The 12,501-nt window shown below is 38.2% G+C and overlaps 1 protein-coding gene across 7 annotated transcripts in view; it reads right to left on the reverse strand.

Annotated features, from left to right (window-relative positions):
- Positions 1–1,869: 1,869 nt before the first annotated feature.
- KYAT3 (kynurenine aminotransferase 3) overlaps positions 1,870–12,501 on the reverse strand; it is a 53,009-nt gene continuing 42,377 nt past the window's right edge. For 5 of the 7 annotated variants that reach the window (XM_059925836.1, XM_059925845.1, XM_059925808.1 and 2 more), the window contains 3 exons: positions 9,870–9,946; positions 9,364–9,450; positions 1,870–2,244 (listed from right to left, as the gene is read on the reverse strand). In XM_059925836.1, the coding sequence (XP_059781819.1) occupies positions 2,182–2,244; positions 9,364–9,450; positions 9,870–9,946 (227 nt within the window). In that variant the 3' untranslated portion in view covers positions 1,870–2,181. Of the gene's footprint in view, positions 2,245–9,363; positions 9,451–9,869; positions 9,947–12,501 lie in introns of those variants that run through there. The other 2 variants (XM_059925861.1, XM_059925855.1) reach the window with 2 other exon arrangements.

Below are 12,501 nucleotides of genomic sequence, written 5' to 3' on the forward strand. Positions count from 1 at the left end.
ATTTGTTCACTGATATATCCTAAGTGCCTGAATATCTTAGGACAGTGCCTGGCACATATGAGGAGTTCAATGAATATTTGTTAAAGGAAAAAATGAAGGATGGAGGGAGGCCAGTAGGGAGAGAGAAAAAAATGGAAGGAAGAAATTTTGCCCTGAAGAGGAAGAGATAATAGGGTTGTAGACAGAATCAGGGAAAGGATTTTCTAAGATGGGAGAGATTTGAAAGTATCTTACTGTTGAGGAAGGGTTCCAGTAGAGGCTGAAGATCTAAGAGAATAGGCTGAACCAAGTCCCTGAGAATGTGAGAAGACATGGGATCCAGAGTACAGGTGGTGGGATTAGCACTGGACAAGTCCAAGGCTGCACAGAGTGGATATAAACCCTGGTGAAAATTTTATCAAGTCCCCCACACGAGTGGACAGGCACAATTTTCACATGGAATTTGTTTTGCTGCAACAGTTGGCTCTTGAGGCCCTGGCCTCCTTCTGGATGGCTGGGCCTAGTACTGTTTAACCACCAATCCTCCCCACCATCCCCAGGCCCTGGGGGCAATAAAGAAAGGATGGATGCTGATGTAGATGTCACAGACTCACTTATTGGTAGAATCCCAGCTGGGAGTGCTGGTCTGGTGGTTCCTACTTTTTCATTTTTTTTTAATTTTGTTTTTCAGAGAAGCTGGAGATTAGGTCATTTAATAGTACTGGCAGGGGTGGGCTTTGAGGTGTAGGAGAATGGAGAAGGCTGAATATTTTTACTATGGAGAATGGAAGAACATTAGGAATTGCTGTTGTGGTAAAATGTAGAGAAAGCTCACCAGGGGAACACAGAAGAATTAAGTCAAGTTAAGGTCAATGACATGCATTCATGGTTGTTAGAACCTGCCCAACTATGCATTTTGCTACAGCAGCACTCAGCAGCCCAGATGCAAGCATGGAACTTCAACCCCAGGGACGAGTTGCTGTTTATTTATTTTGCCCAGGTAGGTGAGATAGAACAATGAGAAAGTTATTCAAGGCAGCAAAAGTATCTTGGCTGAAGTTATGGATGATGAAATCTAACCTGGATATGGAAGGGAGTGAAGATACAAAGAGATTGATAGAAGGTTCTACAGACTACAGCAATGATTTTCAAACTTTAGTGGGAATAAGAATCACCTGGAAAGGGCCAGATTCTGAAATTATTATTCAGTAAGTCTGGGGTGAAGACCAAAATCTACTTTCAACAAAGATCCTAGTTGATTCTGATGTAAGAGGGCCATGGACCAATTTTTGAGAAACAGTGGATTTGAAATGATAGTTTAAAGTAATATTTTGAGAGGAGCTGCGTGAGAGAGAGACAGAGACAGAGAGAGAGAGAGAGAGAGAGGGAGAGAGAGGGAAATATTGGCCGGTGGGGGGGGAGGATACTTAGTGTAAGAATAGGTGGTTACAGTGTGAAATGACTAACTTATTATCTCAGAGATGGAACAGCCTGAAATGATGAAAGGTTTAGGGTATGCCCAAGGGAGTGGGTGGCTGAAGTGGAGAGTGGAGTGGAGATGAATATCACCAGAGGTGAGGAAGTCAAAGTACCAAAAGCCTAGGTAATCCATGGGGACCTTGAAGCCACCCCAGATGATGGCAGTACTTGCAACAGAGAGGCAAAACTATGAGCAAAGTTCAAAGCCGTCAGTAAGTGAAGGGGAGAGAACTACAGGTGGGTAGAGACAAAGCAAAGATACAGAGCTGAGGGGGATGTAACTGGTTAAGGGTTTTCACGCAATGGCAGAGAAGGGAAACTGGCCAAGAGTAGCTGAGTGCTTATTGTTTGCCAGGCTTTACATACATCAGTCCATTTCATCCTCACAAACAACAACTCACAAACTTCATATAAAGTAGGTGCTATTTTTATTCCCCTTTTATGAGGAAACTGAAGCACAGAGATGTTAAGCATCAACCAGCATCTCACAGTTCTTAACCACTGCACTATACTGACTCATAAAACGGTCTAAAAGGTGTTTTAATACATTTCAGCTGAAAAAAAAAATCAGATCTCCTGAATATTGTCAGGAGTGGGATTAACAGTGGAAATAGTCCTTTAAATTTCACTTGTACTGACATTTTTTTTTCAATACCCAGCAAGTAGCAGTACTAAATAATTCCATACTAAGTCATTTAATAGAAACAATGCAGTCTGCATGTATCAAAACTTCTGTCTACTCCATGCCTTGATGATTTCTTCAGCAGCATCCAGTGTACTGTCTTTCTGTAAATTAACGAAATAATCATCATTACATATCAAAATAAATTCAAGATGAAATAAAGATTTAAATATAAAAAATATACCAAAATCAGTCCATCTGTAACAGTCATGTAGTGATTTGGGAACCTAGTGCTTCTCAACCCCTGATCACGTGAGCTGGGCCCAGATGGGCTCCAGCCAGTCCTTGGCCTCTGCAGCTAAGACAGAGCCCAAGAGCATTCATGGGGTGGGGGCAGGGGTGGGGGACACCTTGAGTTGCGTCACTGGAAGCTCTGCCCCATATTAAGCCACTTCATCTCAGCAGGAACACAGAGACTGAGAAATGGCACCCACAGCATCATGCCTTACCTTGGTGGCCAAATACACAAGTCCCAAGCGCTTTAAGGAGCCCAGTAGCAAATCAAACAAACCAATTATTTATAATGCTATATCCCATTGCCGTCAGGCTAGAAAAGTGAATGAACCTCACAAGAATTCAATGTTAGGGGAGCTAGAGAAGCATCACGGCAATCACTACATCATACCGTTTTGTGATGCTGGCTGCCAATTCAGGGCACTTTATTACTACTTTCCTGACACCAAAGAAATCTACAAATTAACCAGTAGAGGGCCAAAGAGCATCACCAAAAAAAAAAAAAAAAAATGACTGACAAACTGTATATACAGCTCAGACTGAAAACAGTTTAACCTGATCCCAGCCAAAACCATGTCCGTCGGTGTGAACACCCTCACTCATAACCACCTGTGGCAGCCCAAGTGGCCTGCAGCACCAAAGACCCAGACTCGTAAATTAACACTGATGCAGGAGGAGAGTCTGAAGGATGTGCTGATGGGATCCATATTCACTGTTTCGTCCATCTGGGTAGGAAGTATACAAAATCACAAACCTCTTTCAAAGAGGCTTCTAGACAACAGAAGAAAATCCCTCCCTTAGCTCCCAACACACAGAGGATGTGCCAGGCGGAGCAAGAATGGAGGAATAAATTAATACACTATTACAGAAAAGAGTCCAAGAGTACAGAAGAGTTTACATTGAAAAATAATCATCTGCTTCTTCCCTCCCCACCCCTTCCTACTACTCCCACCATCCCCCAACACAACAATTTATGGCAATTTCTGGTTTTAGTTCTAGTGGTTGCCACTAAAATCTAAATAATGTGTGTTTCTCATTTTTTATTTATCAACTTCAGACAATGTTCACCATTCTCTGCTCTGAATGAGGAAAAATTGGTTCATTCACACTCGTCTGCCCCCTCCCATCTAAGTTTCACAGTTATAAGCCCCTAACTCCCACACTGTTTGAGGGTCAACTGTATTGATAAAATTCATTTGTTTTTTGAATGGGTAATGTCTACATATGGTAAAACATTAAATTGATGGATAAACTTCCTCTTCTGCTTTCTCTACTTCTCCTTTTCCTTTCTGTTCCATCTCTACAGAGTGATTTAGTCCAAAGGCGATTCCGTGGGGCTGAGTGAAACAGGAGATCATGTATGCGGGCAGCGGGAGCCTTGGCAGCCTGGTGCAGGGTGCTGCAGCCAGAGTGGAGTGAGGAGACTTTCCAATGTTGGTGGCATGACGTGGTGGTGATGGCAGTGGTGGCACTGACCAGGAACAGGGTGTCAGAGTCGAGGGGGGTAAGTAAGCAAGGCATCTGTATGGCAGGGTGGTTCCAGGCAGCTTGGAGCCTGGAGGGGATGAGGCAGGTATCTGCCAACGCAGACAGGCATGGAGTCTCAGAGCCCATAAGGGAAGAGGAGGGCTTCTATGCAGTGGGTGACAGTGGTGGCCTAGGAGACTTAGAGGAGGGTATCTCTGCAGGAGAGTGACAGCAGCAGGTCAGCACAGGGTGTTGAAGCTCAGGTGAGGTGAGGATGGTGGCCATACAGGGGACAGGGGCAGCAACCTGGTAGAGGTGTCAAAGCCTGAGAAGGGTAAAAGCTGCCTGTCAGGGGTGCTGGGTGGAGGGGCAATGGCACTGACAGGAGACTGGTCATATACAGAAGTACTGATTAAAGAAGTGGTTACGTGATGAGCCAGGTGTTTTACTGTCAAAGAAGGGAGGGACAAATATGGAGAGGGAGAAAGCTAGAATAAACTCTGTGGTGGTTTCAATATATTTAGATAGACATAGAAATAAGTAGAATAGACACAGACATAGAATGTATGTATATACATTTACATATTCCCTACGTCTGTCCCCTGGGAGGGCCTGGGAATACTAATACCCCAACAGCAATGAGCACTCCTAATGCCCAGATCTTGGTTTCTTAATACCATTCTCCACTAAAAGGTGATTCCAAGTTGGGCTAGATAATGACAAAATGAACCTGGTGCATCTTGCTATGCCAGAAAGTAAGGAAATGCTCAAAAAATGATGGGGACATGTCAAAGGAAACAGAGGCCAGCTTAAAGGGGCTCCTAATGGCCAAATCTGGGGAAATTTGAGCATCAAAATAAGTAATAATAATGATAAATTATAACCCACTGAATGAAACAGGAATCCATGAGTCCTTACATATATGAATGGATAAATAAATTGCTTGATGAGAGATGGAATATTTTCATAGTTTCAAAGTACCTCACTGCAAAACATTCATTATTTGTCAAGGGAAAAAGTGAAACTTTACAGTAGAGAAGCCTGGCAGACACCACCTCAATAAAGTAATTAAATTTAACATTACCAGCAGTAGGAAAAACTAAAACCATGTGCTGATAGGATGCAAAACAGTGAATAAAGCATCACTTCCATGGTTTCCTGCCAAAGGTGCACAATCTGAGTCTACTCACAAGTAAATGTCAAACAAATGTTGAGGGACCTTCTTCAAAATAATTGGTCAATAATTTTCAGAAGTATCAAGGTCATGAATGTCAAGGAAAACTGAGGAACCATTCTAGCTTGAAGCAGACATGACAGCTAAATACAATGCACAATTCTGGCCTGGATTGACTGATTGATGACTGGCTGACTGACACGATTATGGCCTGGATTCATTTATTTACTTGCTTGTTTGTTATAAAAAGGACATTATTGGGGCAATTAGTGAAACTTGAATTGGATCTGAGATTAGATAGAATGATATAGCAATGTTAAGTTCATGATTTTGATGGTTATACTGTAGAAGAATGTTGTATAATGGGGAATACATAATAAGGTATTTGGGAGTGATAGAGGTATCAATAATTCAGTTAGGAACTTATATAAAATTGTTTGGAAAAACAGTTCTTGAAACTTATTTATTAAGAATATTTCAAAATATTTTTTTAAAGTAACCCAGCCTCCCACCCACCTCCCTCAACCACTCAGTTCTCCTCCCCAGAGGCAACACTGGGATTTTATTACGTCTCCTTCCAGGGACAGTCTAGGCACTTAAAAGCTTCTATCTCCCTCCCTCCCTTTTTCTTTTTATATAGATGATAGTGTTCCTCACAAACTGGTCTGCTCCTTGCTTTTACCTTATGCTCTATCACTCCATGGAGCTGCTTCACACTTTTATGGATGTGAATGTACCATAATTTATTCAAGCAGCCTTCACTGGTGAATATTTTGTTTATAATCCTTTGATATTATAAACAGTGTTTCACTGAAAATCCTAGAACACAAGACATTCAATGTACAAGTAAATCCACAGGAAAAAATCCTACAAGCAGAACTGCTGGGTCAGAAGACATGTGCATTTATATTTGGATGATACATTTTCATACTAACCACTGCAGAGATTTTACACATTATAGTCGTACTCTCCATCAATGCATGAGAGTATCTTATGAAACTTTTCAGTTGTTTTGGTTGTTTCCAAATTATCAGATAAAACAAAATTTCGCTGCAGTTTTATTTTTCTTTTCTCTTTTATGAGTGTGGTATAGCATCCTTTCATATATTTGACAGCTACTGAGGACTTTACCCATAATCATTGTAAAGTGCTGCTGCTTTTGGTTTGTTTTGCCCTAAATTCAACCTGCTTTCTTTCAATTTCCACTTTCTTGGCACGTTTTGCCACCCTTTTATTTTTTGCTTTTCCAAGAGGTTGGATGAGGTGTGTCAGCTTTCCCTAGGGACTTCTTGGTGTTGCTCCGCTATCTTCCAATATTGAATGCTGATGCAAAGGAGGTGGGTCCACACTGATCCTCCTCTCCTGTCTCCACGGAGGCCTTAATCATCTTGTCTAGATGCCAAAGGATCACTTATAAAGTCCAATAGATTAAAACAAGGCATATCTCAGTGTTATTGTGTGACAGTGTTCCCTGAGACAAGCCATTCCCTTCCCATTTTTAGATTTATTTGTTTGTTTTCAGTGGAAAGCATTCTCAAAATAAAGCTATACAATTCTTTCCCAGTTCCACTGGTCTGCCTCCCCGCACCACTCCCTCCAGGAACTCTAGGTATTTTATTTGTCTTCCACGTCTGTAATTTTCCTAACATTTTAAAACTCTTTGTTCCTGGGAGTTCCCTGGTGGTCCAGTGGTTAAGACTCCGCGCTTTCACTGCCGTGGCCTGGATTCAATCCCTGGTTGGGAAATTAAGATCCCACAAGCCACACGGTGCCGCCAAAAATAAAAATTCTTTGTTCCTTTCTACTTCTTTTTGCTCACTCTTCTCAAGCCTCAGTGTGCTTACAGAAGTATTTAGTGTTCTCTGCGCTGTTTCCAATGTCACTACAATTACCAATAGCTTTATTTTTTCCCTTCAATTTCTTACCTGAGCTCTGACAGCTGCCATTTCATCTTCTTACATTATCTTACTCTATCTGCCCCGAACTTTTAAAAAATCTCTGCTGTAACTCTTGTTTTACATGTTTTGAATTTGAAATATCACATTTTTGGTTTGCTCTATGGAAACAGGTTTTTTCTTTTTTTGGTTGAATATTCTCTGTCTGATACTTGTTTTTCACTGTACCTTTCTCCTTTTCCCCTTATAGTATCTTTTTAGATTCATAGCTGGTTCCTTTTAATTACTCATCTTTGATTGAATTCTCTTTGTAAGCTCCCACTGCCAGCACACCTACGTACGGCTGGCTCCTATTGTTCTGGGTAATGAGTAAGCTACCTGCTGGCTCTGTCTATGATCTGAAGACGTATTTGCAGGTTTGTATAAAGGAAGATCCAGGGAACCACTAGAAGGGAGTAGAAATTATCTCTGGCTCACAAGGTTAAATATGATTAACGTAGAGTTCAGAGAGAGGGAGTTCTTTTAGACTTTATTTCTTTCCAACTAATTTAATTGGCTCCCTCCAATTTAATGTATCCGCACTGCCTCAACACAGCCTTAGCAAAAATGACAGAGGTGAGGGGCAAATCTATACAGCCCTTTCTTTCCACCTGGTTTGCACAGGTGCTAGATGACATGACTGTATGTTTCTACTCTGCCTCTTCCATGGGGCCAAATGGCTCTGGAGAAGTTCCCACTACCAGTGCACTTACTGTTCCTGCTGTTCTGGATAATGAGTAGGCTACCTGTTAGCTCTGTCTATAATTTGAAGATGTAGAAGCAGAAGCCTTTCTTCGTGTCTTCCCTCTACCATTACCTTCACTGATTTGGCAACTCCTTCTCACTTCCTGGGGGATTTGTGAATTTGTTTTCCACTCTACTAGTTGTTTCTTTAATAATTTCCAAGAAGAGAATGGGGAAGGGCCGTGTTTACCATTCTAAAACTGGAAGTCTTATGCTACTTTTTTCTTCTGTTAGTTCTGTTTATAACTTCAAATAATATACCTCTGTTTCTAGATCCACTATAAGATGCGAGTGTTAATGGCCTTACCCTTTCTTCTACATTTCAGACAATTAAATGTTGACATTGTTATGTTGGTAAGATTTATATTCTATTCTGGATAAGTCTCCCATAGTTTGTCTATAGGATGGCTCTAAAAGTTGAAAACAGTGTTTACATCATTCTGTCTAGACTTATACATGAGTGTGCAGGTATAGAGAGTGCCTTAATCTTCATAAGACTGTTTTCAGTAGTGATAACATCTTATCACTAAATTGTTAAAAATAGCAATAATTCATTCAGATTATTTTTAGCACAGATCTGATGGTACTGAATTCTCTTAGCTTTCATTTACCAGGGATGTATACTGTTTTCAGTTTTAAAGGATATTTTCCTGGATATAGAATTCTAGGCTGACATAATTTTTATTTCAGCACTTTAAAGGTGTCATTTCATTGTAATTTGGTCTCCGCTGTTTCTGATAAGAAGTTAATTAACATTCGTACCTTTGCTCCCATGCATGTGAGGTGTAGTTTTTCTCTGGCTGCTTTCAAGATCTTATCATTATCTTTGGTTTTCAACAGTTTGATTATGATGTGTCAAGATGTGATTTTTATTTGTATCCTGTGTGGTTCACTGAATTTTTAGATCTCTAAGTGGCTTTTCACCAAATATGGGGAAATTTTGGCCATTATTTCTTAAAATTTTTTTTTGCCACATTCTCTCTCTTTTTTTTTGATACTCCAGTTACATGTATATTATTACTTGACACTGACTCATAGATCTGAGACTCTGCTTATTTTTCAAAAATAATTTTTCCCTCTTTTTTCAGATTGGATGATTTCTGTGGATCTGTATTCAGGTGGACCCATTTTTTTTTCACAACCTCAATCCTCTGTGTTAAGCCCCATATCTTTTTCGTATCAGATATTACTTTTTAAAATTCTTAAAGTTCCATTTGGTTCTTTTTTAAGAATTTAAAATTAATCTAGTCACTCATTATGACCATATTTTCCTTTAATTTCTTGAACACATTTATAATATCTGCTTTAAAGTCCTTGTCTGCTAATTCCTACATCTGGGTCACCTTAAGATCTATTTCTATTGACTGCATAGAAGTCACATGTTTTTTCATTAAGGGTCACATTTTCTTGTGTCTTCACATGTGTATTAATATTTGGTTGCATGCTGGACACTGTAATGTTACAGGTAAGGAGTCTGATTACATTGTAATCCAGTAAGCTCAACTTCAAAAAGTGCTGAGTTTTGTTCTGGTAGTTAATTTTATGGCAGCAAGCCAAAAATTAAAAACTGCATATGAGCACATCATGTCTAGCAACAGAAAAAAATGGTGTTTTATAAATCAGAAGGAAGGAGATTATAAATGTGTTTTTGAGTAGAACAGGGAACTTACTTTAATGAAGCAAAATCGCACAAATTTCTCAAACTGTAATTTGGTCTCTGCATTACAGAATGCTGAAACTGGGATGGCTGACAATTTCTGAAAAACAAATAGGAATATAAAATAGGAAAAACAGGAAAACTACTTACACTTTAAATATCAATTTTTGGAGCATAAACATTAAAAACAAATAGATACTTCTAAATATTCACAATAATTTCCAAAAGAAAGATGTTTTAAAAATCCTCCAGGGAATTCCCTAGTGGTCCAGTGGTTAGGACTCCACACTTTCACTGCCGAGAGCCCGGGTTCAATCCCTAGTTAGGGAACTAAGATCCCGTAAGCCATACAGCGCAGCCAAAACTAAAATAAAATAAAATAAAATAAAATCTTCCAAATAGCTATGAGTAGAATATCATGTAACAAAACTACAGTTAACATTTTTCAAAGCATGTCAGCAGGTTTCCTTCATAAATTATAACATGCAGCACAATACTGCAAAGGCCAATAAACATTACCTTATTTTTAGTCATCCATTTTACAAATTTATAGTCATAAGGTTCGTTGCTGTTCTTCATATCAGAAAGGTCTGTATCTAAAACAACAATAAAAATTGGATGGCCTATGTATTACATCTGAGGCAACGTGTATTTCATTTGCCTATCAAGATTCAAAATTTTCTCTCAAAATGTTCTCATGCTGGATTCATACTGCATGGTGTGGTGGGAAGTAAGGAATTCACAGAGAAGCTTTACTGATACTCTAAGGCAGTACTCACATATACATCTGATTGATCATGCTTGTGTATACAGCTTTTAGCACTGGAAGAGAGTAGGAAAGGGGAAGGACAAAGAGGAGTGTTGCTTTCCGTTTAAAAATAATATAAGTCTCTATGATCATTATTAAGGAAATAACACCTAAATTTAGAGTACTCATCTGTAATAATTATGTCTCCAAATGGTAATTCATTATTAGATTGTAAGCTCCACAGGGGTATTGCAATCTATCACTATCCCCATCTCCTAGGTCAGAGTCTAGCATATAAGTAATGAAAAGCATATTTGTAGAATGAATAAGTTAATATTATTCATTATTTATGAAGGGAAAATGTCTATGCAGTTCTCCCAAGTGATATCTTTATTGTTTCCTCTTCCAAACATTATGCTTAAAAAATTTTTTTTTTTAATTTGGTGAAAAACTTCAAATATGTATTCTTATACTTATCTCTTGTTCCAATCTTGCTTTAAGGTCTGGGCAAGATATTTCTCTGGCATTCAGATTCAGCAATCTACATTTCATATTGTTTCGATTTTATTGACTTGTACTCAAGATTTTTTTGAATGCCCCAAAGCAACAAACATTGATGGTTACTGTAATCAATGAAACTTTACAATTTATTGCTCAAAATAAATTGAGGCAGTTACCTTTACCTTTTTTCTTTTATTCACTAAATACTACTGGGTCCCTTCAAATTAACAGTGTAAAAACCTTGACACTGAAGAAAGTTTCACCTGTATTTTTTTTAAATGACTTAATATGGTTTTCCTTAATGATTGTATTTCAATTTTCTCCTGTGCTTTAAGAACGTAAAATTTCCATATAATAATGCTAATAATACTCTACCATTTATTACTATTTGTTAAGCATGTTACATGATTCTCTCATTTATTTGTCCTACAATTCTGAGAGAAGCAACAATCCTCATTTTACAAATGAAGAAGTTAAATTACTATTTCAAGTCATGTGTATGTATGTGTGTTTAATTCAGATTTGGCTCTAACAAAATGACAACTTAAAATAGAGTCTAACTGTAAATTATGTGAAAACTCCAGGTGACAAGTACACAATAGTAGCATACTCAAAGGTAACCTGGAGAAAGGAGTGATTACAGCAGTAGAAGAAAGAACAGGAGGGTACTGACTAACTGTAATTGACACAGGCTATACTACTCATTTATTCTTTTTTTAAAAAATTTTTATTGGGGTATAGTTGATTTACAATGTTGTATTACTTTCTGCTGTATAGCAAAGTGAATCAGTTATATGTATACATATATCCACTCTTTTTTAGGTTCTTTTCCCATATAGGTCATTACGGAATATTGAGAAGAGTTGCCTGTGCTATACAACAGGTCCTTATTAGTTATCTATTTTATATATAGTAGTGTGTATATGTCAATCCCAATTCTTCCAACTTAACCGCCCCCTCCATGCCTGCTTTCCCCCTTGGTAACCGTAAGTTTGTTTTCTACATCTGTGACTCTATTTCTGTTTGTAAATAAGTTCATTTGTACCATTCTTTAGATTCCACATATGAGCGATATCATATATTTGTCTTTCTCTGTCTGACTTACTTCACTCAACTACTCATTTATTCTTGTAATGCTTAGAAAAGAGAAATTTATTGCCATGGTGCTCAAAGAAAAATAAGGGAATAAATACAATTCTAAAGACTTTATAGTGAGGAGAAAGTTGGAATCTACTTCTTTTGAATGCCTGAGTCAGAGACTCTCAAAAAAACTAAACAAAATATTTCTTTATTGAAGGTAGGAGTTTGAACCATATTATAATAGCACTAGCTTATTTAAGTAACCTATGAGAATCAAAATTGGTTGTTGCATTCCTACTATCTCCTCCCTAATTTTGGAACTTATCTCACTAGAACAACTGTAATAATCTTCTTATGTGTAATCTTGTCTTCTAATCAAATGTTTCCCTTTTCAGTTCTAGGATGACGCTCATTGGTCAGGAAAGTTGCTTAGTATAGCAGAAAAAAGGTAAGTTCAATGGTTAGGACATGCATCTCTGGATTCAGAGCCTAGCTCTGCTACTTATCAGTTGATTAACTTCAGTAAATTTCTTGATTTTCTATCTCATCTTTCTCAACTATCAATGGGGATATAATAGCACCAATCTCATAGGGCTTTTGTGAGAATTGTGATATTTGTAAAGCTCTTAGCATAATACCTACTAGATCATAAATGCTCAAAAAATATTAACCAGTTAGCCATTGCTATGAGTTTTAAAGAGAATTACTATGTCCATGAATTTTATGGCTCATTTTTATTTTTAAGCTACCATCAAGTGAAAGTGTTGTTTCTTGCTTCTGTCTTTAGCAAATTGTGGGACCAACCTCCAGTATATGGAAGAA

The sequence above is a fragment of the Balaenoptera ricei genome, chromosome 1 (genome assembly GCF_028023285.1).
Source record: "Balaenoptera ricei isolate mBalRic1 chromosome 1, mBalRic1.hap2, whole genome shotgun sequence".
NCBI lineage: Eukaryota > Metazoa > Chordata > Mammalia > Artiodactyla > Balaenopteridae > Balaenoptera > Balaenoptera ricei.